Raw genomic sequence first — 24,116 nt, forward strand, 5'->3', positions numbered from 1 at the left:
TCTCTCTTGGGGAGTGTCCAGATGTCTCTATAACTGTGTAACTGTCTACATCATGTTCAAGCTTTCAGCTCCTGCTAGCGCCTTTAGAATCTCACGCCTAATTGGTCCTAATCGGATTATCGTGGCTTTGTCTCCCCACTGTGTGGTGTGTGTATGTGTGTGTGCGTGCCTTGGGAGGATATACGACCATGGTAGGTTACTCCCGATGAGGAAACAATAACTTTGCAACGTTTCCTCCATATGCATCCCAAGTGATTAGTCCTGAGTTATTCCCAAAACATAAACAAACGCATACACATAACCGGTGCACTTTTTTGTTTGGTGCTTTCCTATATTAAAAAAGGAAGATTACTGCTTTTGGGTTTTAGATTTACTGTCGGGCCGGATAATTGCTCGTTTGGTGGTTTAGTGGGTCCACTTTACAAGGGTCTGTGCGTGCGGAGCTATCACAAGGCCAAATGTTTGATTTTGTTCACAGCGAGGGGTCCTGCGATTTATTTCTCTGCTTCGGATAAATGATCTACAGCGGGACCCTTTCAATTAGTTTTAAAGCGCACGGGGGACAACAGAGCGCAGACGCACGCGTCTCTGAGGTGAGAGCGAAATGAGCACGCGAGTAACAGCTGAAATTTGGAGGAGGAGAGCGGGATTGGATCACACCACATAAAGCGCAGAAAAGCCCCTCTAATGGCGCGTAATTGGTTCTGTAATATCATTACAAGCGGATAATGGCCAGTTACGGGGCCCGCCGCTATTATGGGGCTTCCCTGGCGTACGGCGTTTACGATATTAAAGGGGGAATATAATGATATTTTGGTTATTAAATGCGCGTAATTAATTTATGCACTGCTGAAAATAAAGTTGTTATTGTGACCTCGGCGAGATGCGTGGAGAAAATTGAAATCAAGTAAGTGTTGATAACTTTATCCTATGTCATGAGTGAAACGGCCCATTAATGGCAATTAGACACAGCCCTGCTTATGATAAGAGAAGTGTCCCCCAAAGCTGCGTTGTCAAAGTGATGGATTGATGCAGGACGCTGTATGATAAGACCCAACTGTATTTCTGTCCGTTAGAGTAGTATTATCTAACATAACCTCATTCTGACAAGAATGATCAATATGAGTCTTACATAGGCCTACTACTTTATCAGACAACCCTTAACCTGAGCGTGTGGCTGTGTCAGCGTCACAAAAGCATACTTGTCTGGGGGTGGGGGTAAAGGAAGGAGAAAGAAAACTAATAACAGACTATTTTCAATGAAAGATTTATTCCATCATTACAAAATGTACAAATAAATGTATTTGTTGTTCCTTCCATCTCCTGGAAATTGGCATTTACACTTCTCTACAACTACTGGCTAAAGAGGTAGCAGTTCTTTTATTTGTCCTTTCAGAAAATTTGGAAATAACTTTGAAATACTTCAAATGTTTTAGTTTTGTGTTAAGATGTTTGGAAAAGGTGCAACCAGGCTTGGAGAACGAGACTCAATTTAAGAACAAATACATGTTTGTACAAAAATAGACAGAATTCAGACAGCAATAATAATTTCACAGTATAGCAACATCAATATGAGGCACACTACAGCATTATCGTGAGCAGATACAGCAAAGTAATGTTTAAATGATGTTAAACATTATTCTGTTCAATGGAAAAATCCCATTTAACTGCAGCAATAGTGTTCAAGTAGATCCCAGGAACAAAAACCATTACTTACATAAACAAGTGATATATCAGTGTCATATAAAGAGCAAATCTCGCAATTCAGACCAGTCCCTCTTGTTCTGTCCTGTCCTCTCCTCTCCTCGTCTCTCCCTTCCCCTTCCCCTCACCCCTTCCCCTCACTCCTCCCCTCCTCAGCGGTAGTTCTCCTTCAGCCTCCAGGTGCCCTCCTGTCCGGGTGTCCTGTGGAAGTCACAGATGTTGCGTAAAAGCTCTCTGAACACGGGGGTCTGCTGCTGGGTCAGCCTGGGGGTGAAGTACTCCAGGACCTCTTGGGTGCTGGCTTGCCCATCCACAGTTGCCTGGAAGGCCACAAAGTTACGCAGGTCCACCAGCAGCTCGTCGTGCTCCGTGGGGGGAGCGGGGGGGGCGCTGCGTGCACCCCCTTCATCCCCCCCTCCCTCCTCCTCCTCACCACCCCCATCTCCCTCTTGGCCGGCGGGCAGACTGAGGTGGTTGCGGGCCTTCATCTTGGCCAGCAAGGAGGATGAGGAGAGGGGGGAGGAGGTAGACTCTCCTCTCTCCCCACTGAAGAGGGAGCCTGGAGTGGTCTTCCTGAGGATGGACTTCTTTATGATGGCAGCATCCTGTATTAGGGGAGAGACATAGATTAGATGGAGACAGTGTGGCAGAGAAAGCGGAAAGGATAAGAGAGAGAAAGGGGGAGCAAAACAGAGAGAAAGTGAGAGGAAGATTTAAAGAGAGAAAAGAGAGAGAGGAACAGATAAGACAAATGGGGAGAGAGTAAGGCTTGAGCAAGAGAATATGGAACACGTTGAAGGTGCAGGCCAGCAGAAGGTAGAAGTCTAGCAAGTGAAGGTTTTACCTTGCACTTGTCAGGAGCTGGAGCAGCTACAGCAGGATGCTCAGACAGGAGAGAGTTCTTCTTCTGACCAAAACGCTTCCTGCAAGAGAGACCCCCCACACAGACACACACACACACACTTTACCATAATGGAAATTAAACATCTGAATGAATTGTTCTGTGCGTATGTGTCTGTGGAATTGAGGTGCTTTCTGTGTGTGTGTAAATAAAATGTTATGCACGTGCGTGTGTGTGCCTGCATGTGTGCGTGCGTGTTAGTGTGTAAATGAGATGCCTTGCACCCGTGTGCGTGTGTACCTGGCAGGTGGTGGAGGTCTGTTGTAAGGCAGCCTGCACTGTTGCCGTGACACCTTGAGGGCCCTGAGAGCGTCCCTGGCCACCCTGTTAGCCTCCGCCTCCACCAGGACAAAGTCTGGGTTGGACGCCTCCATGATCGAGTCATGTTGCATCACACTGTGGATGCCTGGGGGGGATGGAGAAGTGGGAAGGGGGGGGACAGTAGTGATGGTGGGGCAAGATGGGGATGAAAAAGGGATGAGGGAAAAGGGGAGAGACAGAAGGGAGAGAAGGAAGAAAAAGGGAAGAGAGGATACACTTAGGATATCATGAGCTCTCTGTTGCTTTTTGTGGCGTTTTGTGTTGCGTGCGTAGACGCACCTGACTTCCTGAAGAGCTTAGCCAGGACGTAGTCGTCACTCTTCCTCTGGTCCTCTGTCTCCGCCTGTCCCTCCTCCTCCTTCTGGAAGGTTCTCCTCTTGACCAGATGAGGGATGCGGTGACCTTCGAACTTGGCGTCCCGCTGGCACCTGTGCTTCCCATGTCTGCGTCCGTCAGAGTCGGCCTGGTCACAGTGCTTCCTCTTCTCTCTGCGCTTCTGAGAGCTGACCAGGGTGTGGTCCCTGGGCCTCTGTTTATCCCTGAGTGTGTATGTGTCAGGACTAGCACCGTGGTCTAAGCCTGTATGTTTTGGTCCATGTTTCTGCGCCAGGTCCGGATGTGCGTGTGCGTGCTGTGTGTTTTGTCCATCCGTTGACACAGCCCCATTTTGATTGGGGCTTTGGCTGTCAATCAACCTTTTTGTTTGGTTCTGAGAGTCAATACTGTGGAGAGGGGTGGAACCATCTTCAGGAATGTGGTTGGCAGAGGAGTGTTTGCTCCTAGCAGATGCAGCAAAGTGACTGGCTGGAGAATTTTTGTGAGCGTGGCTGGAGTGGTTGGACTTGTGTGAGGATGACCTCACAGGCTTCTTTGGAGCTTGAACATCGGAACCCGTACCTGCACAGGGTAGTCCATCAAAGGAAGTTAATCTAAATCAGCCTTTCTCAGCCCTGCATGTTTTTAGATGTTTCCCTGTTCCATCTCCGCAAAAGCCTGGTATCAACCAGTTAGTTTGAATGAGGTGCTTTGGAAGATGCAGTTCTAAACAGAAGTTGTATTATCAACATCTGCAGCTCGGTGGTTATTTTACACTATGCCTGGTAATACAAACCATTTTTTGAATTTGAATACTGTCAGAACCATGCACTTTTGACTACTTTCTATATGCACTATTTGCATGTTACTCTGGAGTTGGCCCTGCTAATGAAGGTGAGTTAGAGGTATCTCACCTGCGAAGATGGCGCTGGTCTCTGTTCCTTGTGACCCGTCTGGGTTAGACAAGGTGAAGAGCTCATAGATGTCGTTAGACTTGAAGAAGCGCCTCTGTTTGGGATCTTTTAGGACCCGATTGGTCAGGAACTGTTTGAAGATTTGCCTGACGGAAAAGGAGAAAAAGCAAATAGTGTTAGGTTATCCCCTCTCCTTTCTTCTCCCTTCTCCACTCCCTCCCTCCTCCTCATTTCCTTCTCTCCCTCCTCCTCTTCCCTAATTCCTCACCTGTGGTAGATCTTTTCCTCTATGGTCCCAGCAGTAAGCAGTCTGTAGACAGTCACCTGCAGCTTCTGACCAATCCTCCACGCACGCTCTCTAGCCTACACACACACACACACGCACAAACTCAGTTAAAGGTCCCATGACATGAAATGTTCACTTTAGGAGGTTATTTAACATTAATATGCGTTCCCCTAGCCTGCCTTTGGTCCCTCAGTGGCTAGACATTTCGATAGGTGTAAACCAAGCCCTGGGTATTCTTCTCCGCCTTTGAGAAAATGAAAGCTCAAACGCTCGGTTTTGAAAATTCTGGTTTTATGATGTCATAAGAGCGAAGGTTACCTCCCCTTTCTCTGCTTTGCCCGCACAGAGAATTTGGCCCACCAATGAGAAAATGAGCTACGACTGTGTGAGCAGGATATTGGTTTTCCTCGAGACATCACGTCTTGCAAACGACCGAAGCATGGCAGTTAAGCCCTGCCTCTTTCTTCCTACAGGCATTTAAAGCTACAGACACAGAAACAGCACGTCCTGAGGAAAGCTCATTGTGGGACTGCTCGTAGTGGCTGTAATGCTGCGCTAAGGCTGAATTTCGGGAAAGAAACTTCAGATACAGTATTAGGGGACTACTAAGGCCTATATAAAAGCATCCAAAAACAGCATGTCATGGGATCTTGAAGAAGACCTGTGTCTGCATTAGGGCTGCAACTAACGATTATTTTAATAATCGATTAATCTGTCGATTCTTCTTTCGATTAATTGATGAATCGGATAAAAAAACTAAAACAAAAAAGCATTAACTTCCAACCCTTTATTCAAAAACAGAACTGACAGTGCAAAACATCTTCAGAATGTGCACAAACAAGCACACAATTTTGAAAAAGTTATGAATATTAGTGTGGATGTAATGCTATTTTCCAAGATGAGCAATTTATTTGAGTTTTGTTTAAAACTTTATTGAAAATTGAAATGTTGTGGAAGTAGGCCAGACTTTATTAGAATAATCTGGTGTATATTTAAGATTTGTTGACACAATTTTGAAAAAAATTCAGATTTGCGAGGATTAAGCTATTTTCAAAGATTAGTGATTTTCTATCATTTTATTTGAAACTTAATTGAAAAAGTAAAGGCTGTGGAAGTATACCAGACATTGTTAAGATACTCTGGTGTCTGTTTGAGGTTTTATATTCCCAAAAATATTATAAAAGTCAACATTTTTCACCCGGTCCCTAACGTGATGCTGCAAAGTAGCGTCTTCCGAATGTGAGATGAATGTCGAATATGAAACCAACTTCACCTCGGTCAATTAACACACTGTTTCGATGTATTGAGTGTGAAATGCTCCCACACCTTGGGTCGTACTGATTTCTCTGCCTCCGCCATGTGTTTCAGAACAACGTTACTCAACGTCTCTCCAATGGCCTTTCCTCTACCTCCGCTCCGCGCTCAACTAAACTTTTTTTTTTTTATACTCAAACATCTCCGCAACATATTGAGTGGCATAATAATCGCGCGACACAACAAATCGATAATGAAATTCGTTGCCAACGCTTTTAATAATCGATTTTATTGATTCGTTGTTGCAGCCCTGGTCTGCATATGTGTCTTTGTGCATCTTTGTGAGTATGTATGCGTGTGTGCCTACCTGGGTGTCGGTGCTGGGATTCCAGTCAGGATCATAGATGATGACTCTGTTAGCTCCAGTCAAGTTGACGCCCAGCCCCCCCACTCTAGTGGTCAACAGGAAGACGAAAATCGACTTGTCCTGGAGGAGAACAGAGAAAGATGACGAGAGTATAGAGAGAAGGGGGAAGAAACAGGAGAAACAGGAAAAAGAGGCGAGACAAGACAAGGAGCAAGGGATGAACAAAATATATTTTTAGCTGTTAGAAAATGAAATGGTTTCAGAAGCCCTCTCAACAGAGAATTTCCATAACATTGTTTGTGTGTCCTTCTTAAAAGTTATTTCAGTTCAAGTTTGACTGACTTTTGGTTGACAGAGAAAGATGGACAGGTATGGAGAAAGGAGGGGAAAGAGAGAGAGAGAGACACAGGGAGAGAGGGTAGAAAGAGAGAGAGACAGATCAACAGAAAGACCGGGAAAGGAAATAAGGAGAGGGGGAGAGAGAGGTAGAGAGACAGAAAGATAGAGACAGACAAGGACGGACAGAGGAGGGGAGAAAGAGAGGAGGAGGTCACCTGGTTGTATCGGGCGATAAGAGGCTGTCGGGACGCTATTGTGGTGGTACCATCCATCTTCAGGTAGGTGTAGCTGTTCTCTCTTAGGAACACCTCCAAAATCTCCAACATCTGGACAGTGGAAAGACAGAGGGAGGGAGAGATGGAAATAGGAGGGAAAAATGAGTAGGTGAGAAAAAGAGAGAGAGAGGAGCCTGGGGTCGTGGATTATGTCTAACAGGATTAGAGCAGATTAATATTACATGGACAAAGATACGGACTGCGTGGCTCTCAGGTTCCCCTCCATCGCTAATCTTATTGGTATTGACTAGACAGCTGGGCCTAGACACACCGTCTCATCTGTCTCTCTCTCTCTTCTCTTTCCTCGCTTTTTCCTTCTGTCTCTTTCTCTGCTCCATTTGACTCTCTCAATCTGACTCTTTTTGTCTTTCAGACTCAGCATTTTTCAGTGTGTTTGAGGTATTCCAGTAGCTAATGGAAACATTCATAAATGTAGTGCGTGTGTGAGGTCATTAGTGTGTTTATGGGTGTGTTTGTGTATTTGTACATAAGTGGGTCTGTGTGTGTGTAGGTGTGCACGCGCATGTGTGTAGGTGTGTGTTCCTGACCTGTCTGGACTGGGTGAAGAGCAGCACACGGTGGCCCTGTTTGAACCACAGCCTGAGGAGAGACTCCACCACCATCAGCTTGCCCGAGCGTTTCCAGTAGCCGAAGTGCTCCTCTTCAGTCAGCTGGTCTTCCGGAATGTTCCTCAGCATGCAGGGGCCTCCGGAGAACAGGTCTGGGTGGTTACAGATCTTACGCATGGCGATGAGGCCCGAGAATACCTGCGCAACACAGTCACACAGAATAATGTACCACAATACAACATCACCACAGCACGCAGTTGCAAAGTAAAGTAACACAATGCAGCCACAATATAACACCACCAGAACACACAGTCACAAGGTAACACAACACAATCACTTTGTAACACAACACAATCACTTTGTAACCCAACACAACCACAACACCTAGACACGTAACACCACAGTGCCACAACACAGTAACACAACACAGTCACAACACAGTCACAACACACAATCATACTGTAACACCACACTCCACGTAACATAAAACCACATTTTACTGTATGATGTGCTGGCTGTGTTTCAGACGTTATGAATCTACCCATTTATATATAGTTTTGATAGAGAAAAATGACAATTCTCTAGTCAAATAGATCAAACGTTTTACTGTACATGGGTAACTTGATATGAATGGATCTATCTTGCTACTGGATTCTGAGGTTGCTCCACTCAAGACTTCCCTCAGCAACTGTCTCAGAGAGAGGATCACCAAGAGATGGAGAAAACAGTCCTTTACTTGAGACGCTAACATGCTGCAGTCTGCATGGCTGCAGTGACGTTAAACAAACACATTTGCTTCAGTGGGTATTAATGAGATGCCCTTGTATAACTGCATCTGTGAGGAAGGTAAAGGTTGGGTTGTGCTTCTGCTGAAGGCTCAGTGGTCACTGCATTAGTAATGGGGGTTAATGGACTAAGAGTGACCGTTCAAGCTGTGTGTATGTGTGTGTGTGTGTGAGAGCAAGAAGAAGAGAGAGGTGTGTGCGTAACAGAGAGGAAGAGAAACTGATTAAGTGGGTGCGTGCGTGTGTGTGGCCATTTGGACCAGTGGTGATGAATGCGGTGAAGGGATAGAGAGCTTCTTCTGGGTTAATGCGAAAGGACATGGGAACTACAGCTCCTTATCCACACACACACACACAAGCAATCTACTGAGAGATAACTAAAGATAGGTAAGTAAATTAGCAATTTATGTCTTCAGGTGATTGGAACCTAGCTGTAGGAAACAAGCTCAATTTAATAATGGCTCCTGACAGAGTGAAAAAGAAAAGAGAGAGATAAAAGAGTCAGGTGGAGGGGGGATAGAAGGGTAGATGACAGCCTCTGTTTAATAATGAATGTTATGCAGTGTTCCAGGAAGTCCACTACTGACCTCACCATCTTCTCAGAGAGCTTTCTGACCTCACTTGAAGGTCCAGGTCACTCTCTGGCACAAGGCCATAGGACAGTTACTGTCCTGGTCTTACCCACCAGTAGGATAGTTACTGTCCTACCTACTGTACTAGTCTTACCCACCAGCATAAATTACTATAATACCTACTGTACTAGTCTAACCCACTAGCAGGAGTTACTGAACTACCTACTGTACTGGTAGAGATGTTCTACTGTAAGTCAGGGAGACAGTCACCTGCATGTCTCCATTCAGCATCTGGTAGACCTCTTTGGAGTCCAGGAAGTTCTGATACACGTGGCGCTGGTCCTCGGTCAGCCTGCAGAACAGAACCTAGAACACACACACAAGCAAGCGCAAGCACACACATACACAGCACCATCAGAGTATTGAGAACAGAGCATGTTCTTTAAAAGCCCTCAAATGAAATAAGAATGTATGACGACTAGTGGAGATTAGCGGTCTGCTTCAGCTGCACAGTACTCTGGGAAACAGCTAATGAGCTGGCGAAAGCAGCCAGTTAGTCAGTTAACTAACCAACAAACCAGCATCAGCCATCTTGTCAACCAAAGTCAACTAATCAACTAGTCAGCTACACATCCAGCCAGTCAACCAAACAGCTCACCAGCCAGTCAGTCAACAAAAGCTAAGCAGTGAGTGAGTTAGCTTTCTTTCTAGGCAGTCAACAAAGCTACAAACGTTATCTAAACAGTCTCTCTGTCTATCCAGCCAGTCAGATAGCCGGTCAGCCAGCTAGCCAGTCAGTCTAACATGGTTTAAAGTAAATAATTGAAATGAAAAAACAGGAGGCTAGGCGAGGTGGACACACTACAGCCTCCTGGTTACAGACACATGATATGAAACATGCAAAAGAGGAAGTGAAGCGCACCTGTTCGTTCTTGTCGGGCAGGTTGAGGTTTGCCTTGACGTCTGCCTTCATGCGTCTGAGCAGGTAAGGGTTAATGGTGTCCCTCAGAACGCACGCACACTTGTAGGCTGTCTGGACCTGGGCGCCAACAACAACAACAAGGAATCACAATAACAGAACAACAAACAAACAACAGAACAACACAAAGGCGCTGACCTGACCATCTGTCCATTGTTCTGACACCTGTCAGTCAGCAGTTACCCCCGGGGCAAGTTTGTCGATTAATCTCTTTCTCTCTCTTCCTCCCTCTATCCCACCATTCTCTCTCTGTCTCAGCAGAGTAAGTCATGAAAGATTGATCTGAGTGTAGTTGTTCTCAAGGGACAGAGATAGAGACATGGAGGATGGTCTCTCTTTCATCACTGCTGCTGGTTTGATTCAGCCCACACAGCAGGGGTGTAGAAGGGTTGGTCTCACCCAACCTGAGTTAGGGGAGGTCTCTAGATGGTACGCCCCAGAGCCCTGTCAGTGAGTCAGCTCTGATGGTCGTCTATGGACGCTTCAACTGCCCTTTAAACTTCCTGGAACTGTTTCTGTCAACAGGCCACATTGCCCCTTTTTTGAACATTCTATCAGTCTATAGTGGTTGATTATCAATAGAACACTCCATAAACCACACACAGGTGCACACATGTACCAGGGATCGCAAATCGCTAGCCCAATGTCCCGGGGCTATTATGTTTTACAGTCGGGCTCCCAAAATGCATCACCGGCCAGCCCAACAGGCTATCTGAAATAGCGTAATTAAATTCCTACCTTCATTGGTTATTTTAAGGAAAAATACAATCGCGGAAGTTTTTGATCATGCTGATTTGTTCACAGTGAAGATTAGCTTAAACAAGTGTATCGAGTACGCAGCGCAATTTCTCATGAATCTCTGTGTCGGAGCTATTTGTTTTAAGAGAAACACGTGATCACTTTCACGTGAATGCTTCACTTTGCCTGTCAGAATGTTTGAATCCATGTGCTAACACACACACTACAATATACTCTGCTCGCTATCATATACAGCAAAAAAATTAGAGCAACATTTACTTGCCTCAAAAACTCTGGTATTATTATTTAATTTATTTCCACACTAAGATGTGAATGATTCTATCAGAAAATGAACACATTGTCAGGCTTTTATTTGTGCTTAATGGATAAAACCGTCAAATTTACTATTGGTTAAACTCATTTTGGGCTACCAAAATCTGAAGGGTGCCTGCCCGAAGGGCTACCAGAGATTTCGAAATCTTGCGAGCCCTGTGCGCACACACAGACGGACACACTCTAACACACACACAGTCATACACACACACACACACACACACACACAGGTTGACCTGAGCCAGGGCTGAAAGCTATTCATCCCCCCCAGCCCCCAGGATCAAAGAGTAAACCTGCAGAGGGTCAACACAGCTGGGGGTGGGGGGGTGGGGTAATAACACACTCGTAATACAGCCCTCTGGAGAACACTGGGCGGGGGGGGGGGGGGGGGGGGGGGGGGGGTATTGGGGCGTCCTGTGATCTATTAGGAAGATGCTGAGTGGATTCACAGGAGGGGGTGGGGGGCAGGGGTACATACATATGCTTCAGTAATGGATCCCACAGGCACTTTGTGGACACACACACGTGCCAAATTCCTATCTAACACAGAATCGTCTTAGGGCATCCTCCTGGCATGCATTGCCAGGAGAGAGAGAGACCGGGGAAGAGAGGACAAGATAGTCAAAGAAAGACAGAGAGAAAGGGAAGAGAGAGGTGGAGAAAAAGAACAAGAGAATAAGAGATAAATAGTAAAACAGAGAGAAAGAGAAAAAGAGAAAGGGGGCACAAGAGGTAAAAAGGGCAAGAGGATAAGACTGCACAGCTTAGCTCTCTTCAGCCATTTAATAACATCAATAATTAGTAAAGGTTTTTATTATCGACAGTGGAAGCTGAATCGATAGCCATCTTAAATAATTAACTCTATACAGTCAGTCAGTGGGTTATTAACGACTGGACACTAATGACACTACCTCTCTCTCTTCTCTGCTTCGTTCCCCTCCCTCTTTGCTTATTTCCCCTCTCTCTCACACAAGTTTTCACTTCTCTCTTGCTTTATCCATCCCCCTTCTCTCCTTCCCAGGGTCCATACCCACAACTCTGAATATGATAGATAACATTAATGTAGTGTGTGTGTGTGTGCCTGACAGTGTGTGTGTGTGTGTGTGTGTGTGTGTGTGTGTGTGTGAGTGTATGTGTGAGACAGCGTGTGTTTGCGTGAGTGTGTGTGTTTGCCTAACAGTCTTAGGCATTCAAAAGCTCTCGATTCCATTCAATTTCTGCATTTATTAATTTGGATGTCATTATACTGTATCATACAAATTATGTGACAATGTCAATTTTGCCAAACTAGAAGACCCAGTTTCTGCATCAACCTTCACTCAAGCAGACATCTGCCCAGTCCACCATAAAAAAGTGAACACCACTCTTGAAAACATTGATCACTTCCCCTACCTCGGCAGACTTCTTCCCTCAAAAGCTGACATTGACTCTGAGGTCCACCATCGTCTGAGCTGTGCGAGAGGAGCCCACACCAGAAAAGAGTGTTGAAAATACTGTTTTCACAAAGACTCTGAGGACCAGCTGAGAGGACATCAACTTTCTGGAGAAGGTCAACATGACCGGTATCATCCCCGCAATAATTCAGCCCCAACTCTGATGGACAGGACATGTCTGTCGCATGTCCAACACACAGAACTGTTCCAACACATCTGGCTTTAGCCATGACGGTGCTGGCATCAGAGGGGGAGGATCCGCCATTGTTTATCATTTATCTAACTAAAAAGGCAGGAATCTGTGCGTGTGTATGTCTGTGGCTCTATTATCTCGAGAACCATGCTCTGTAAGTAGAAATTTGCCAGGTGCATTAGTCAGGATCCAAGGACGTGCAGTGTCAACTGTTAAGTGTAGCACTCACATACAATTGTGTTGTTTGGATGAGCGGTTCACAACAAATACATGTAATCGCATTTGTCGCCATGTTGAGCCCAAAGCATTAGAGCCATGGATCTCACGAGAAATGCATGTAGACAGACGTTTGATTCTAAACGGCACTGTACAAGTTAGTTAACTTTTAGTGCATTTGGTAAATTGAGTACATTTGCTCAGTAGAACTCCGCAACATCTGCAGAAGTTGAGGGGGAACTACAAATAATGTTCAGCTCATCTTTTTCACATGTCTGCTAAAAAATTAAGCCTGGGTTAAAAGATCAATCTTGGGATTTTAAGAATTTATACTGGACTGTTCAACTGAAGGTCGCATTCCACCTGAAAATTGATATTGTCACCCAGCCCTGTGTGTGTTTGCATGCGTACCTGCACAGGTGAGGCATTACTGTAGCCCCCCATGGTGATGGGTACAGAGAACTGCTCCATGAAGATGGGCAGCGTTCCCAGCTTTCCAGGGAAGACGAAGTCGAACAGGGACCAGAGTTCCTTCAGGTTGTTCTGCATGGGGGAGCCGGACAGGATGTACCTGTGGGGAGTACGGAACTGGGGGGGGAGAGAGATGAATAGACAGAGAGGGAAAGCAGTTAAGTTCAACTGACTTGCTGCGCCTCGTTTTCTCGCCAGCCTCCCTGGCTACACAAGCAGAGCCAAGGCAGAACTCAGAAGGAGAGAGGGGACGACCAGTGAAGGTGACGGGTGAGAGCCGGACTCCGGCATACAAAGTGCCTCATAGCCTAAAGTGTTGTGCCTTGTGTCATCTGAACAAGGGAGTATTCATCCTGACTCAGAGAACAACAGAACGACAAAAGCCACGCTAGTTCTTTTCTCAAGAGCTTTTCAATTTTTTTTCCACTTTTCCATTAAAACTTGATCACATGCTCAACTTGCTCCCTGTGTCTGAGTCCTCGGACTACACTTACGGGTCTCAGTGAGATTGTCACAGTGTGCGTGTGTGTACCTGCTTGACAGCAGTGGTGACCCCAGCATTGGGGTTGCGTATCTTGTGTCCCTCATCCAGGATGACATAATGCCAGTCGTGGCGCTGCAGTCTATCCTGCATCATCCGCACAGCTGAGTAGGAAGTGATGAGGACGCCGTGACACTCTGCGATCTCTGGGATCAGCTTCTCCTGCACGACGTGCACACACAGACACATGCACGCACACACACATTCATACAGACGCATAAACACACGCGCGTGCACAAAACCACACACGCATACAAAACCACAAACACGAGAAGCATTAGTGGTAACTGGCAACTTCGGAGCACAGTAACATTTGTTAACCAGTGGATGTTAATTCTCCCTTTCACGAACACAGACCATATTACAGTTTTTTTCGATTGCTTAGATGCTTTGGTCAAAACTGAAACCACGTTTTCAAAACTCTTCACACAGTCTGCATTAGCAACATGCAGGTGGGCCAAACAGTTAATCTCTCCTCCAAACTCACTCAAACCACCAAAACACTTTATACATGTCTCAAAATAAGCTTGTTACACCATAACACTGGCAACAATTCTCACTCAGAAGCATACATTGTCACTCACAACATACTGACTTAAAAAACACTACCAACAGGGATCATTACAGAAATTATTCAGTATTTCATCATAGAACAAAAATAACACCTTTTCACTTTGACTACAAAAGTCTTTACAAGAATGAGTCAGAAATGCAGCAATTTGCTTCAGTATCCTTTATGTTTTCCATATCTTATTGTATGTAATTTACGGACTTTAGAAAAATATAAAATTGAAACAAAAACAAATTAGCGATGATAATAATGTCTATCTTCTTTCCCCACCAACCTGTCTTTCTTGATCCATGTTTCTAAACTGTGAATCATTCCAAAGCTGTCCCCTTTTGTCTGTTTGATTATGAGACAAAAAACTGCTGAAATTGCAATCAGCTGTGTTTCAAATGATTCAATAATGTTAAATTATTATTACAATAAAGTAAATATATAGATTTTGTATATATTTCAATCTGGTTACTGCAGAAATGCACAGCATTAGCAATTATTAGATGTTTGAATGTGTTGTTAAGAGTTTTGGAAACAGTGTGTTAACATTTGAAAAATGTGCTGCAAATAAATTGTGTGTTTTGCAGTTGGTGGAGAATGAATGAGAAACAAGTTCATGGATTTTGGAGAATGTGGTAATTGAATCCATTGTGTGAAAGCAATGAAAAATGATTCAGAGTTTGGTTCACGTACACTTCGGTTTTGCTGACTGTGAAAAGTTTTGAAAATGTGGCTTCAGTTTTGACCAATGCATCCAAGCAATCCAAAAAAACGAACGCAGTATTCACCCTTTCACAAACACAGACCATATTCATTCAATATTCACCCTTTCACAAATACAGACCATACTAATGCAGTATTCACCCTTTCATAGGAAGGGACAAACACTCAGAGCCAGCTCTCAGACCAGCTGACATGATCAGCACCCTGCATGCACATGTTTGGTCCCTAGCGACTGGCAATTAAAAGTGTGTGTGTATAGGGGGGAGGGAAGTCTATGTGCCAACATTGCACAAACAGATCTCTGGTGCCCCCCAGAGGAAGCCCATCATCTCTTTTAGGAAAACCCCTCACTCACACACACCAACACACACGCCAGCTAATTAATCACCATGCCAAAGACAGGGGTGGGGGCACTGGGTAGGGCAACATACACACACACACACAGGTACCTTGTTGCTGGTGAAGGAGCCGGTGTCGTGCAGGACAGCCACCCGGAAGGGGGGCCACCAGGTATGGAACTCCCTGACCCACTGGTGCATGACCGTAGCTGGGCACACGATGACAGTAGGACCCAGGCCCGTGTACCTGGGACACACAAGGTCAACTCCATATAACACCTTCACGTAAACTGTAGACATGGACAGGTGTAGCAACAACACACACATACCGTACATACTCTAGACACAAATATGTGCAGCTACAACACACACACACACACACACACACTAAATCTACCTACAGGTACAAAGAAAGTAACACTCACTCCTCAATATGAATACCACCCACCCAAGAGCTTGCTTTGCGTTGTTTAAACGGTTGGTCATTGCGTTTGTAAGTCAGAGGACCCAAGTTCAAAACCAGAAGTGGTCAGATCGGGAAGAAAGGTATACTGAACAGCGATGCAATGCCACAGGGTTACATAAACAGACACCCATTTCCCTCTACTCTCCCCCCGGCCACCCAGACGGGGTCCTGTTCAGCCCAGTTTGGCCACCAGGTCTCAGGTAGTCTCTGACAGTAATCCTCCTGTAAAATATTTAACGATTTAAAGAGTGTGATGTTGAGTCAGGACCTCTGTTCTTTCAAAATTGTCTGAAGAGTCTTTAGGCTACTTAAGAAAATACTATGAACATTTATGTGTGTGTGTCCTAAACTGCTTTGAGAGCATTTGCCCAGAATCACACACAGCATTAATATGGTGATTTGAAGCTTTGCTGGTGAAAGCTATTGATACTTGCCTATAATTGAGTTTACAAACAATCAATTTGTGGATGTTGACTGCAGACAGAGTATTGACCATCCCCCTGAGTGTGTGTGTGTGTGTTTTCAAAACAAGAAGGCCCTGGCCCTAACACGTGTTTACTGCTGGGTTTCATGTAAAATCCCCTCTATCCTCCCCTTTGATGTGTCCTTTCAGACACACACTCATACATCTCTCTCTCCCACTCTCTCCCTCTCTCTCCCCCTCTCTCCCCCTCTCTCTCCCTCTCTCTCCCTCTCTCTCCCCCTCTCTCCCCCTCTCTCTCCCTCTCTCTCCCTCTCTCTCCCTCTCTCTCCCTCTCTCTCCCTGACTCCCCCTCTTTCTTATGCGCACAAACACACACACACACTCTCTTAGACACACACACGCACACACACACACTTGCCCTGGGTGTGGGCGGAGACTGTGTGTCTGTGTTGTATGAATATTTGATCAGGGTGATTTCTGCTGGAGAGTTTTTGTCTGAATTATTAAACATGTTTCAATTATCAGACTCATCTCACTTTTACTGCAGACATCACAGGGAAACACTAACTTGGCACACAGTGTGTGTGTGTGTGTCTGTGCGAGTGTTATGTGTATGCATTAGTTTCTGTGTGTTTGTTTCTGTGTGTTTCTGTGTATGACTGTGTGTGCGTGCATGTGTATGAGTGTGTGTGTAGGTGTGTGTGTTTGCGTATGTGTGTGTGTGTCTGTGTGTGAAAGAGAGTGTGTGTACCTGTAGTTACACCCTCGTGTTCTGAGCTTGCTATAGCTCAGTGCGGCGAGGAAAACGATGGCCTGGATGGTTTTACCCAATCCCATCTCATCACCCAGAATCCCTCCAGCCTGCTGACAGTGCAGCTCCCACATCCAACGCACACCTGTCTGCTGATATCTGAAACAAAAAAACACACAAACATCTGCTGCTCTAGGATGTTCATGCAAACACCAAAGCCCCTCCCTCCACGCCAATCCCTCCCTCTACCTGCCTCCCTCCCTTCCTCTATCTCCATCCCACTTCCTCCATCCCCCTATCTCCCTTTCACAGTTGGTTGTGATGAATTAATCATAAAGCCATTATCACTATTGATTCGATGTAAAGGGCCTTAAGTGGTGTGGGAGTGGCATACAGCACAACACAGTGCAGAACACACACACACAGAAACTCACACACACCTGAAAATCAACCATCCTATTGTGCTACAGTGCAAAGGTAGCACTGTTATCTGACCAGATATGGATTATTTATGACTTATTCACAACACTAACCTTGTAGGTGAATGGGAAATATTAATGGCTCTAAATAAAGTTTTGTACACGTTCCTTCAGCTCAGAAAACTTTGTGTTTATGATTATGACTGGAGTGTGTGTGTGGTGTGTGTGTGTTGCTTACTTGAAGAGTTTTTTCCAGAGAAAACCAGGTACTTTGAACCCCTCATCAAACTCTGCATCACTGTCCTCCTCCTCCTCCTCTCCTCTCTCTCTCCTCTCCTCCCTCTCTCTCAGCCGCTGCCTCTTCCATTTCCTGTACAAAAACACAACACAATCAGTACACACAACTGGCAGACCAGGGGTGGACAGGTAGAACAGCTATAAACTAGTAGATTTGCTATAGTTTGGTAGCCTTGTAGACTGGTAAAGTGACTATAGACTGGTAGAGAAGTAAACTGGTAGAGCAGCTATTAACTGGTAGACTGAAATAGTGACTACAGACTGGTAGAGCGGTCGACAGGTATATCGATAGACCGGTAGACAGGTGGACCAGCCATCGACTGGTAGACTGGAAGAGTAGCTATAGACTGCTGAGTTACAGACTGGTACAGCAGCTTTAGACTAGTCGAGGGGAAGAGTAACTATAGACAGGTTGAGTGCTCTCTGAGAGCAGTTGGAGATACAGGGCAGAGTGTGTTTGATAGGAGTGGGATCGAAGAGCAGTTTTAATGGAGAGGGGTAGAGAGGGCAGTTAGAAACAACGTCGTCACACAGCAAATGAAGATTGATACAGACAATTAGTCGTGTGAGCTCCCAGGAAAGGTGTGGAGAGGAACGGATAAGAATCCATCTTAATTTGGGGCCGGTCCTGTCACCCTGTGCTGAAACTAGTCCTCCGGAAGGCCTGGGAGACCACTGCCTCTAATTAAGTCAAGACTAAGCATTGGTTCAGTTAATTACGCTTTTCTGCCCACCTCCCCCCGCCCCTTCCCTTTTTCTCCCCCCCCACACACACACACACACACACACTCTCTCTCACTCTCTCACTCTCTCACTACTACTTTCCCTGTCCACCATCCACCTCCACTTATTTTCCTCCCCCCTCAACGTTTTCTCTTCTCATACAGTCTTGTCCATCTTCTCATTCTCAGTGTTTTTCTTCTCATTCACAGACTATATCTGCCATCTCCCTTTGCCTCTTTTTCTCAACCCCCCCTCCCCCCCCCTCCCCCCCCCCCCCCCGACCGCCCGTTCTCTCTCGACCCACTTCTGTCTGTCCCCTCTCTCCCTTTCATTCTTCATCCCAGTGCTGGGCTGTTGATCAGACAAATTGCCTAGTCAGGACTACAAGTTACCAATGAGTACTAGAAAAAGAAGGACAGAGAGAGACAGACAGAGAGAGACAGAGAGAGAGACAAACAGAGAGAGACAGAGAGATGGACAGATGCAGAGAAGGCCAAACGGAGAGAGGGACAGGCATACAGATGGACAGACAGAAAGCGAGATGGTAGAGAGAAGCCAGTATGTTACCGTATCCTCTGTTTGTAGAACTCTATATCGCCGTCATCTTTGAATTTCTTCTCCTGTCCCTTTTTCCCGTTTTCTTCCTCTTCCTCTGAGCTGCTGGGGCAATACTCCTCCTCACTCTCCTCCTTCTTATTCTTCCCCTTCTTCCTCCCTTTTCCATCACTCTTTGTCCTGTAGGGCTTCAGGCTGTACCCATCCTCATCCTCCTCTCCCCAACCTTCCTCCGCGGCCTCCCTCTCCTCTTTCTCAAGGTCCATCCCCTCATCACTGGGCAGGTACTCAGACCCCTCGCTGTCCGTCTCCTCTCCTCCGACACGCTGCTTCCTCCTGGGCTTGGGCGGCAGGGGCTCCCCCTTGGTCCTGGCCTTAGGGTGGGCCCTTAAGGCACTTCTCTGGAGCTTGCACATGCGGTTCTGAAGCTTGTCTTTTAGCGAAGAGGAAGAGGAGAACACCGACTGCCCGCTGGTCTTCCTCCCGCCGTCTGCCATCTTCTTCCTCTTCAGAGGCGTGGGTCTCTTCCTGTGCTCGGCCAGCTGAGCTTGGTCAGCCAGGTAGAGGTCGAACCCGGTGTTCTCGGACAGCATCAGCTTCCTGGGTTCCTTCTTCTTCTCCTCCTTTGGAGGGATCCTTGTCCCGAACGGGGTCATGTGACCGGTCCGGATAAGCTCCTCCCACTCGGTCTCCTGGGAGGGCATCAGCATGCTTCCCAGGGTGGAGGGGCCCGGCTCTGGAAGGACAAGCAAGCACACACACACACACACGCACACGCACACAACAGGTTTACTCTAAGTTCACTACTTGAAACCCAGGTCTTTGTCCTCCTTCACAACTAGACTCATGTTTACCCAACAACACACAAACACCCACACACAAGTCACTGCTACGACCTCTATTAAAATAAACCCATGCTTGTCCATGTACACACATGCACTTTTATGTACACACACACACACTTCTATGTATACACACACACACTTATGTACACACACACACACTTCTATGTACACAGACACACTGTCACCTTCCTCCCCATCGTCCTCGGCCAGTAGCTCAGCCTCCACCCGGAGGGCATCCTCTCCTCCCAGCACCGCCTGCAGCCTTCGCTGCTTGGCCCTGATCTTCCTCAGCTGCTTCTCCTACAGCGGGGAAGATGTGTTCTCTTCATCACGATCATCATCATCATCCCATCATGGTCATTACCATCAATATTATCACTACCAACATCATTATCATTACCACTATCATCAACATCATTATCGCTGTTATTAACATCCTCCTTACAGTATCTCTGTAACAACTATTTGTCTACAAAGACAGGGCTTGAAATGTACTTTTTTACTTGGTGGCACTGGTGCTCCCAACTTTAAAATGTTAGGAACACCAGCAAATAATTTGGATGACCCGCCAAATATTAAGGAACAGCACAAATACAATTTTTATGTTATTGATTTATTTTGCTCGCTAGTTAGCTCCTTGTCACGTGACAACGGGGCATAGTGACAAGTAGTGACTGACAGCTAATATTAACCAATCTAAAATCTGCATTCAAGTTGGGAACAAAAATATGATGTTTAATTGGTTATGTAACGGTGGACCGGTCACTGTATCAGCTCACAGCAGGCATGTATTGGCTAATTAGCGAGCATTTTGTAAAGAAAATAAAACAGGTTGCACCATAATAATTATTTGCCCAAGCACAAATGCTCCCAAATATATTTGAGGTTGCACAGACACAATTTCGGGAGCATATGCAACCAAAATGGTTGGAATTTCAATCCCTGCATATATAGACAACAACGTTGACAAGACATTTATTTAACCAGCTCTTTTACTATCAGTCTATAACTATGTAATTCTCCTCTGACCTTGTTCTCTTTCTGGCGTCTGACGGACTCCACCTTCCTGCTGATGTCCTTGCTGGAGGCAGCGAAGGGAGTCAGCTGGTCTATGATCTTGTTGATGTGCTTTAGAGCGGCAGTGCATGACCTGAGAAACACAAACCAGGCAGCAAGAGAGGCAGAAGTTATAAGCAGGTTATAAACCATATCTAACCTTGTACCATAAGGATATTGATTTAATCCATGCAGTATACGGATTAACCTAAAACATGTCAAGTGAAGCCAAAAGCTTTATGAGACCTCTATGTGTCCATCTCAACACTGCTTTGTTCCTACTGTCAGCACCACCCACAGACTCGTGTCCAGGGGGGTATTCCAGAAAGCGGGATTAGTGAAAACCCTGAGTTGGATTACCCTAGAATGAGGAAAACTGGGTTTTCCGTTCGAGAGAGGTAACGAAAACTTTTGGTAAGTGTCCATGGTAACTTACTCTGTAAAACTAACCTACTAGCTAGCATGTTTTCCATAAACTCTGCATTTCTACCTATCCCCTCCCACTTTGAGCCTGATACAGTTGACAGACATGGGGTGTCCTTTCCTGGTTCAGCCGTCCGATCTCGAACTAAATTTAATTTGCTTAGTTATACGTCGGGAGAGGATTGTAAAACCGCGATTCGATGTGCTTTAATTCACTGATGAATACCTAAGTTAACTTTTCCCGTCACACCCCGTAATTTATTTTAGCAACATTGTCAGCCCTTACATAGGGTGACCAGATTTTAGTTTGTGAAAAAGAGGACCCTTCGTCATGGCGGCGGGACATCGAAAAGAGGACATGTCCTGGTAAAAGAGGACGTCTGGTCACCCTACCTTACATCGCTAATGTTACAAACCGTGGACGTACACTCAGAACCCACCAAATGCTTTTTGGCACTGAAATAAAAACAAATCATTGACATTTTGTTTGGTCTTCTTCATTGCCTACAAATAGAAAATCAACAACGAGTATTTATATTGGCTACTGTTCCTACAATTAACAATATTTAGCTGTAACCATGCACCCTCCTGTAACTGTTGTTCCAGCAAATCTATTTCAAGATTAGCCTTTATTCTTCTGCCCTAAGTAGGCCTACACAATCTCTTGGTCAGTTTTTGGCACTTGCTTCATGAGATACAGTTTGCACAACTAATTTACTGGGAATCATGAGATTACATGACATTTCACAGTTCCACATGCAGAATTCACCTGCCATTAACATCTCACTGCGTACAGCATCCATGCTCTGTTCCAACAGGTTCAGAATGTGCAAATTGTTTCTCTATTCATTATTCTCTTTATGTCAGTGTAACTGACAATTACTAAAAAAAACTGTAAATAAAAGTACATGGGGAGAAAACTACCAGTAGCTACCATACATAGGCTTCTTTGCATCCATTTCTGTAGCAGCAAACATCTCTTCACCATCTTAATCATCATCATCATTCTGTGATGAAAAGCATTCTGTTAGGGGTTACTTCTTCTACAAGTTGAAATAGGCACCAACTGATATTTACTTTGTATCATGTCCAATCTGATTAAAACCAAGGTGACGTATAGGCTACAATCACAGGCCTAAGCAAAATATGCCTTACCTGTTCGTAATATGTTTTTATATTTAATATAACATTGAACATGCTATTTTATTCAGTCCACCACTGTTTCACCTGTAATATTAATGGAAAGTGTGGTTAAATGTTCAATGTATGGACTGGCTACTGCATTCAAATGTATGCATTGACTCAGCCAGCAATTGTCTCCCACGCCATACGCTGCTACAGCCGTATTGCTTTTTTCCGGAATATGTGCTCAGATTCACCATAAACACGTATTAACACTTCCATCTGAAGTGTGCTGAAGTAAGACAACGTTTTTTTGTCGCCAGGTGCCATGGTGAATCCTAGTATTAGAGCTCCATTGATGTTGGCTTTCAATAGTTTTCATGCCCACGCTTAACTCAGAGTGGACATACTCCAAGTTGATCCAACAAATTAAAATCAGCTTTTCTGGAACCAAATATTCGGAGTTTCCTATTTTAGGGTAAATCAACTCAGAGTTCAGGGTTAGGTTCAGTTTTTGTTGAACCTGCTTTCTGGAATACCCCCCCATTTCAAGTTCAAGCCTCAGTTCTCAGCTCCCTGGCCTCCACCCTCAGGCTCCCACCTTCTCCTCCTCACCTGACATCATCCAGGACTGACTGGTACTCCTTCTCGGCTTCTGCCTTGGCTGCAGCCTGACCAGCCTCCTGGATGGCCTGGTCCACTTGCTGCAGCACGCCCTGCTCCAGAACATCCTGGTCGTACACCGCCACGCCAAGGCCCTGCAGTTCCGCAGCCCCAGAACTGGCACTTGCTGCCTGGATACACTGACGGTTAATCTGGAGCAGGGCCTTGGATCTTTTACAACCTTAGGATCAAAAAAGAGGGTTTACTCCCTGATTGATTAATGCTAATACAAACAATGATTGATACAAACAATTAATAGCGAATCAACATTACTATTTAATAATGCCACTCTCAAACTATTGTTTCTTAAACATTTATTATGTAAGGGTGTCATTTTTCCACAGTGGCATCAGCACCAGATGTCTAACGTTAGCTAGCCCTTCATACCAGAAACATACCACTGCTGCTATCGCTTGGTCCAGTGTCGTTTGGGCAGGCTTCTGAAGGCTCAGAGTCCCCGCTGGTTCCCTGGATGGAGACCTGGGCAGCCCCATCCTCCTTTGCATCTCCCAGGGTGCATGCAGCGCTGTATTTGGATGCGGGCGCCTGATCATCGCTACCATCTATGGGCATGCTAGCTAGTATAGCTAGCGACGCGACAGTTTGACATACAGACACACAGAAGACAAATCACGCGAGGCAAAATATAATATAAACGTAAATTATTACAGGCGTCATTGGAAAAGCATAGCTTGCAATGCTTGAGACTATATAGGCTATGATTGTGTATGTTTGTAGCTATCTGGGCTAGCAGTAGCATCATGCTAACTCTCAAGCCACTGTTGGTCATTGTGCTTATAAAGCTTTCTAGCGTGCTAGCTAATGCTACTACGATTCTGACACAAATGTAACAGAAAACTACGTTTTTATCAGGAATTTACAGTGGCATAGCAACACTAGCAAAGCTTCAAAAACAGTTCCTACACTTGTCGTTTGTATCTCTGAAATAAAGTAATACTAGCTAGTTACGTGGCAAGATGCTTACCAAAATCTCAGTTACAAAACATGTCAGGACAGACTCCATCCATTTCTTACTACCGTGTTTCGGAGATAACCAAAGAAGACAGACGCGGTCCACTCTGCACACTGTTTGCATGGCTCCTTCTAGTGGAACCAATGTGTAAATACATTGCGCAGTTAATGAAATATCTTGTCCACTAGACGCCACTAAAGTACAAAGAATTACAGGTTTCGGTGGAAAACCACCTCCTGCACTACATCCGCTCAGTACATGTGAGCGGATCCA

General features: G+C 45.4%; 1 protein-coding gene across 1 annotated transcript; it reads right to left on the reverse strand.

Moving 5' to 3' along the window:
• Positions 1-1,853: 1,853 nt before the first annotated feature.
• On the reverse strand, positions 1,854-23,892 carry ercc6 (excision repair cross-complementation group 6). Its single transcript, XM_067236926.1, has 22 exons — positions 23,856-23,892; positions 23,269-23,457; positions 22,823-23,051; positions 20,636-20,756; positions 19,792-19,906; positions 18,774-19,497; positions 17,425-17,556; positions 16,768-16,926; positions 15,238-15,373; positions 13,498-13,668; positions 12,906-13,082; positions 9,525-9,641; positions 8,873-8,968; positions 7,225-7,443; positions 6,617-6,727; positions 6,063-6,182; positions 4,424-4,518; positions 4,156-4,301; positions 3,206-3,823; positions 2,846-3,011; positions 2,549-2,627; positions 1,854-2,309 (listed from the first exon to the last, which is right to left on the reverse strand). Exons 2-22 carry the CDS (start codon positions 23,441-23,443, stop codon positions 1,857-1,859), a joined length of 4,359 nt encoding a protein of 1,452 aa, XP_067093027.1. The 5' UTR covers positions 23,444-23,457; positions 23,856-23,892; the 3' UTR covers positions 1,854-1,856.
• Positions 23,893-24,116: the final 224 nt, after the last annotated feature.

Source organism: Osmerus mordax, chromosome 5 (genome assembly GCF_038355195.1).
Source record: "Osmerus mordax isolate fOsmMor3 chromosome 5, fOsmMor3.pri, whole genome shotgun sequence".
NCBI lineage: Eukaryota > Metazoa > Chordata > Actinopteri > Osmeriformes > Osmeridae > Osmerus > Osmerus mordax.